The sequence below is a fragment of the Glycine soja genome, chromosome 19 (genome assembly GCF_004193775.1).
Source record: "Glycine soja cultivar W05 chromosome 19, ASM419377v2, whole genome shotgun sequence".
Classification (NCBI taxonomy): Eukaryota; Viridiplantae; Streptophyta; class Magnoliopsida; order Fabales; family Fabaceae; genus Glycine; species Glycine soja.
In genome coordinates this window covers 29,307,470-29,315,289 of record NC_041020.1, presented here as the reverse complement: position 1 = coordinate 29,315,289, position 7,820 = coordinate 29,307,470, and the positions used below count along the sequence as shown (strand labels likewise).

The 7,820-nt window shown below is 37.5% G+C and overlaps 1 protein-coding gene across 1 annotated transcript; it reads left to right on the top strand.

Annotated features, from left to right (window-relative positions):
- The first annotated feature begins 2,103 nt into the window (after window positions 1–2,103).
- LOC114398702 (polyubiquitin-like) lies at window positions 2,104–7,211 on the top strand. Its single transcript, XM_028360866.1, has 3 exons — window positions 2,104–2,107; window positions 2,260–2,366; window positions 6,810–7,211. The coding sequence occupies exons 1-3, from the start codon at window positions 2,104–2,106 to the stop codon at window positions 7,209–7,211; spliced, it is 513 nt and encodes a 170-aa protein (XP_028216667.1).
- The last annotated feature ends 609 nt before the right edge of the window (window positions 7,212–7,820 follow it).

Below are 7,820 nucleotides of genomic sequence, written 5' to 3'. Positions count from 1 at the left end.
GAGACCGAAAAAGATCCATCTTTTTAATACTACGCTCTAGGCATTACGGCGCCCCGACGTATGCATTAAAAAGTGACGCGCTACTCTAAAGAGACAAGATATCACTAGCTATACAACAAAACTATAATTTATGTGCTATTCGCAAAAGAATGCATGAGAACAAATGGTACAGAGCGTGCTTGCTCCATGCCCCTATTTGGGGACCTATAGGATAATATCTAGGGGTCTTTAATAACTACTCCCAACAATCCATATCTCACATGGCTGTTTTCTAGAGGTATCATCACTCAAGATAATAATATTGCGGCAGTATGGAATACCAGCGACAACACATTATAAAGATAGAAAGCTCTAGATGAGGTTTCACTATTATCAAGAAAGTGGGAGACTTAGCATGACCATAGATCCACCTCCACTCCTTAGATTTCCATGAACCCGAGTATAGGGCCCCTTTTTACTCAAACCCGTGGGTGCTTAGAATGCGGTGTAAAAATGTGGAAAAGACAGCATTTATTATTTTTACATAGTTCAAGAAAAAAAACGCACACACAAAGTTTCATAATTCCATACTTTCCTAAAATAGGCCTAACTCACAAAAACACTCCCAGTGGAGTCGCCAACTGTCGCAACCTACCCTTTTGCGGGTGAGCGAGGCGAGGCTCACGGGTGCGTCTTCCATAAGAGGAAAAATGCGCGGAGTCGCCACCAACGTTTATTGAAAGGAAAATGTTAGAAAAACCAAAGGAAACCGGTCATGAAGAATATTCCAGATTCGGGAGTTATCTTTACGTTTGAGGAAGGTATTAGCACCTCTCACGTTTGTCCCAAAGGACAACAGCCTTAGATTAGAATTGTGTGAAATTATGTATCTAAACTTTTATTTCTTTTTTATTTTTGAGGTCGACAAAAGCGGGGCTCTTGCTCCTACGTACCCTCCATCAAAGAGGAAATCAGACCTAAGTAGTTCTTTCAAAAGGGGCAAATCAAGCGATTCTTTTTACTTGGAAGGTGGTTATTTAGGGCGTTGGACCTTAAAACGTTTTTTTTAGTGATTTTTGCGGACAAAGCTTGATTTTGTGAGTTGATTTTAGCCTTAGTTTCACTTTACCTATTGGTCGATTCAATTAAGAAAGAAAAATCCCAAAGAGAAACGTCCGATTGATTTTTTTGTTTTATTTTACTAAAAGATATTATTTGATTATTATATTACTATTTTACCTCTTTTTTGGTTTCCAACGTGGTTACGGCATGACCAAACGGTCGAATTTCATTTTAACAGAAATTAACGGATGTTACAATTCGAATGATCCGTGGAAATTTATTTTATTTTTTGATTAGGCGAGAAAAAGACTTAAAGAAATGACTAAAGCACATCAAAAGAGGGTACGGAAAGTAAATGAAATGAAAATAAAAGTACGCGAAACAAGTGGGGACCACCAAGGGTACATAAAATGAATTAAAAAGTTTGATTTCGGGAACTTACCGGTTGAAGATCGAAGAACAACGAAGAATGAACGAAAGACGACGGAAAATCTTCACGGATTTGCTTACCGAAACGTCTCAGACGAGTTACGGAAGCGCCTCGGCTAGGATTTTCTTCACGGAAACGATTTTTTTCACTAATTTCAAGTGATCCTAAGATACCAGGAGGGTTGAACGCTTTTCTTCTTCTCTCCTCCCCCTATTCATAGGAAAATGAGGGAGGAGCTTGCCACCCAGCTCGCCCAGGTGAGCTAGGTTGCTTCCTCCAGAAGCAACCGCCTTCTGGAGGAACATCCTTGAAGGCCCATGTGGGCCTGGTTGCTATTTGCACCCCCCCTGTTTACTAAATACGCCCCCTGCCTTTTTTTGCTAATTCTTTTTCTGTAGCGTTACGGAAATTTACGAATTCCGTAAAGATACTTTTTTTCCTTCCGTAATGTTACGGAACCTTACAGATTACGTAATCATCCCTTTTTTGGCTTTCGGAATGTTACGGAACCTCACGGATTGCGTAACAATGCTTCCTTTTGGTTTCCGGCATGTTACGGAATTTCACGGATCGTGCAACAATGCTTTCTTTTGACTTCTGGCACGTTATAGAACTTTACGTATTGTACAACAATGGGTGCCAAGTACCTTGAAGCGGTCAAGCAAAGGTTGCATGCCATCAAACAATGGTTCCCGGACAAAATTAGGGTATGACACTTATGAACACACACTGGCTCACATATGCATACATTGGGATTCATACTCTCCAAACTTGCATTTATTTTGCAGGTTCCCCCTCTTGTCCTCCTAATAAAGGCTACTCTCCAGTCGATGTGCGAAGTCCAGGAGCTCACATTGGCCACATCCACCCTAACATGCCTAAGTTCCAAATTTTGGTAAATACATCTACTAACATATATGTATTAAAATTTAAACTAAATAATCAATAACATATTAAAATTCAAAATAATATAAAAAAATATTTATTTAAATTATAAAATATGAATTTAATACTGACTATACTTTTCAAAGAAATCTTTATGTTTGTGATTTTGAAGTGAGTTTTCTCACTATCTATTACAAATTAGTTATGATTATTCATTTTAAGTAAAAATTGAGCAATGTCTTCAATTTTAAATATGCATGACTCTACTAAAAAACAAGGATTCAACATCGGTTATTAACCGATGTTGATAGTACCAACGTTGAAAGTATTATCGTTAACATTGGTTTTCCGAAAATCGATGTTAATATAAAATTACAACATCGGTTATTTAAATCACCGATGTTATATCGTATCCTTGCCAAGTTATTACACTTCTTTTAGGCTCATCTGCTAGCTTTCTTAATGTTTTAGAAGCATTATCATCAGCAAAGCTTGTATCTTTAAACCAATCCAGGAAAGTCTTGTTATGCTCTTTCAAGACCCTGTTCTTCGACATTTTTGGATTACTTTCTTTCACTAAACCTTCGTGGCGGAGTATGTATGGAAAAACTTCATTACTATTATTCAACACATACAAATGAGCTTGTTGCAAATCTTATACACTTATAGTGATAACATGCAATCCTCTTGAACCCTTACCTCCCACTCTTTCATCATGCCGAGACTCGAGAAGGCCAACAGGTTTAGCTTTCTCAATGTACTCTGAACAAAATTCAATGGCTTCTTCTATAACGTACCTTTCCACAATAGATGCTTCTAGACGGTGTAGATTCTTGGTATACCCCTTTAAGATCTTCATGTATCGCTCAACCGGGTACATCCACCGCAAATAAACTGGACCACAACATTTGATTTCTCTGACCAGATGAACAATTAAGTGAACCATGATGTCGAAGAAAGCAAGAGGAAAATACATCTCCAACGGACACAATATAATAACGGCCTCGTTTTCCAACTCATCTAACTTGACAGGATCAAGGACTTTGCTACATATGGCATTGAAGGAAAAGCACAACCGAGTTATGGCAAGCCTGACTCTATTAGGCAAAATGTCTCATATGGCCATGACTAACAATTGTTGCATCAACACGTGACAGTCATGAGACTTTAAGCCTACCAACTTAAGATCTTTCAACAGAATAAGGCTCTTAATATTTGAAGAGTATCCTTATGGTACTTTGACCCAGCGCAGACACTGACAAAAACTAATCTTCTCATTTCTGGACAAAGTATGACAAGCTGGAGGCAAATATATTTTTTTACCATCGAACCTTGGATGTAACTGTGATCGTATACCCATCTCAGCTAGATCTTGACAAGTGTTCAAACCATCTTTCGTCTTGCCTTGAATGTTATGGAGCGTTCCAAGGACACTATCACATACATTTTTCTCCACATGCATAACATCAATACAATGTCTAACATCTAGATCAGACCAGTACAGAAGATCAAAGAAAATTGACCTCTTATTCCATATGCAAGTCTTACTTTTTTCCTTCTTTTGGGTTTTTCCAAATATAGTATTCAGGTGTTGAATCTGCTGGAATACCTGCACACCAGTTAATGGTATCAGTAAAGTTTCATGCTTTTGACTTCCATTAAATGCTTTTTTCAATCGCTTGTATGGGTGATGAGATTTTAGAAAACGTTAATGCCTAGTGTAGACTGTTTTTCTACCATGCTTCAGTTATAAGTAGCTGGTGTCTTCTTCACAAATGGGGCATGCACGATGACCCTTAACATTGTAACCACTCAAATTCCCATATGCTGGAAAGTCATTAATGGTACAAAAAAGCATTACAGGCAAATGAAAAGTATCATTTTGAAACCCATCAAACACTAAAATCCTCTCATCCCACAACTTTCTCAAGTCTTCAATCAATAGACTAAGATAAACATCGATGTCATTTCTTGGTTGTCTTGGGCCCGATATCATCATAGAAAACATCATGTATTTTTGCTTCATGCACAACCAAGGAGGCAAATTGTAAATTACTAGCAAAACTGGCCACGAACTGTGTTGAGTGCTTAAACTGTCATATGGATTCATTCCATCAGTGGCTAGTCCAAGCCTAAGATTTCTTGCCTTTTTGCCAAAATCCGGATACAAATGATCAATCTTCTTCCACTACGTTGAATTAGCCGGATGATGGAGCATTCCATCGTAGTTTCTCCCATTTGCATGACATGTAAGGTCTTTTGCATCATCTCCATTAGTAAATAAACACTTAAACCTTGGAATGATGGGAAGATACCACAACACCTTCGCTAGGGGGATTTTGTTTGATTTTTCGTCACTACTACACTCATCATCATCCTTCACTTTGTACCGTGATACCCCACTCGTAGGGCATTTATGCATGTCTTGAAACTCATGTCTATATAGTATGCAATCATTAGGGCAAGCATGAATCTTCTGATACTTCATACCCATCGGACACAGTATCTTCTTGGCCTGATAGTAACTTTTAGGCAACGTGTTCTCCTCTGAAAGCATATCATGCACTACTTCAAGCATCGAACTAAAACTTTTGTCACTCCACCCATATCTAGCCTTGACATTAACCAGACTTAACACCGCCGACAACAGTGTCAAGGAATTCTTGCACCCCAGATACAAAGGCTTATTTGAATTAGTTTGCAATGGATCATACATAGGGGCATGTGCTTGTTGAAAAGACTCTTGTCCAAGGTCATGAATCATATCCTCCAAGAAATCTCCCATTTTTACATCAAACGGTTCAAATTGGGACCCACTCTGCATGTCTATCAATTCACCATGCCATATCCACGTTGTATAATTTTTCTTAATCCCATCATACAACAGATGCTCTCGTATGTCGTCGAGTTTTTGTCGTCTCCCGTTCAAACAATTTATCCACTGACAAAAAAATTTCCCATTTTCATCCGGTCGACTTCTTTCCTCAGCAAATTGCAAGAACTATTCCACGCCTTGCTCATACGCAGGGCTCATGCGACTTTCATTCATCCAACTTCGGTCCATCTAAATAATAACTTCGTGATACTCTAAAAGTTATTCGATGCATGAAAATCTCACTTTTTCATTTAAGGTGTGGCCCTATCCCATTCAGGAAGACATTTTTTTATGGTAGATTCATACCTCAAGGTTAATCTTATTCTGTTAAATTTGACGAAATTTCGGCAGCATTTCGCATTGATCTCTAAGTACACAACATGAAAGCGGTGACATTAATTCCCTGACAATCAAGTATGCACTCAGAGAACAACTAGAAATGCATTGTTTCAAAATTTCATCAAATTCAACAAAATAATGTTAACCTTAACGCATGAATCTAGCATAAAAATATGAGTCTTTCCAAACTGTCCAAACGGACAATTCAAGATTCAATACAACGATTAATGCAAAATCTCTACAAGAATCATTGTATTCAATCTCAAATGGTAATCTAAGGTTCAATCATGATGAACAAAAGTTTTATATAAAGCAAAGTACACTAATGACAGACAACAACGTACAAAAACATTCGTAACAAAAATAAGCATCAAAAGTTTATCAAAAGGTTTTGTACCTGTGATGATGATCAGTATAGTGTCCAACAACGAATGTCGTGATCACGATGCAAACAACTAGACAAATAGTACCTACAAATTAAATATTTCCATGCTAAGTGATATATAACACAAACTTTCATATATCAATTAAAATTCGATTGAGGGAATTATATTAATCAACTAGTACAATGCTAGTGTATGTGGTTTATGAATGTTGATAATTTGTGGTTTCTCTTAAAACCCTAGTTTCGATGTTGCTGCTCTAACACAACACAATAGATCGGGAAGAACCCTAACCAAACAAGACACCAATGGTTCCAGAGTTAGGGCAATAGACGGTGGAGCTCTTCACCCTCGTCACCCATGCCACTAACGATAAGTCCTCTGGTATGTTAGCGCTGCTAACGAATCAAAGGACTATCGTTAGCGGCACGTGTGACAAGGGTGAAGAGCTCCACCATCTATTGCCCTAACTTTGCAACCATTGGTTTCTTGTTTGGTTAGGGTTCTTCCCGATCTGTTGTGTTGTGTCAGAGCAGCAACATCGAAACTAGGCTTCCAACAACAACTGGTTGGTGGCATAGGAAATATTGTTGGAGAAAAGCCCTTGGGAGTTGGTAATGTGAGGACCTAAACCATTGTTTTGCATGTATGGACACATGTTGGGACCCTTGCACGTATTGCAACTTTTACTATCTTTCCAATCCCAATGCATCATGGTTGAAAAGGTTCAATCTTTGTGGTAGATTTTCAATTGAGGTGCTCATAAAAATGTGGGTTTTAACTTCAACTACCATTATTTGTATTAGTTATACATGTTAAGTAACATGAAAATACTATTAAAGCAAATGAGTTATAGAAGTTGCTTATTACAATATTTGCTGGTATCCCTCTAGTTCAGCAGAGGTTGATATTTGCTGGTAAACAACTTGAGGATGGAAGAACCCTTGCTGATTACAATATTCTGAACGAGTTCACTCTGCATTTGGTGTTGAGGCTTCGTGGAGGTATGCAAATATTTGTGAAGACTCTGACAGGGAAGACCATTACCTTGGAGGTGGAAAGCTCTGATACTATTGACAATGTGAAAGCTAAGATTCAGGACAAGGAGGGTATCCCTCCAGATCAGCAAAGGCTCATTTTTGCTGGGAGGCAATTAGAAGATGGTCGTACCTTGGCAGATTACAATATTCAGAAGGAATCCACCATGCATCTTCCACTTCGCCTTCATGGTGGTTGGTTGCTAAGCGAGTCCTCTTAAGTGTTCTTATATGTTTGTTCAGTGTCTCACTTGAACGTGTGCTTTGCAACTCTGGTTTAAGTGCTGCTATTTATTATGTTTTAAAATGATGTACTGAACTCGTTTCAGCGAAAGTGTGTTGTATATGTTTTTATTTTAAATATCAATATTGTTTCACAGTTAGTTATCTTTATATCTTATATTACTATAGTTGTTTAATATTTTTATTAACCAATCTTAAGAAAGTTAAGATTCTATTTATAACCAGCTTAACTGATAAGCACAAATATCCTAACAGATAAGCTAACACACATCATAATACATAAGCTCTATAATAAATAATTATGTTTTAAAATATAAAAATGGATAGAAGGTATGCATAAGCTTTTTTTGTTTTATGGCTTGCTTTTAGCAAGTTCCACTGCATACAACAAGTTCTTATGATATATACATCATATCTATGAAATTTCAAACCAAACCAAAATTGTTATATATAAGTCCCCATGATAAACAAGTTTGTGTTCATGGCTAATGTATAGAGAAAGTGAAACAATCATAGATAAAGGAATACCTTAGAGCTTCCAGACAATTCTTTCTTTAACTTTGCAAGATCATCAATCGACAGAAGAG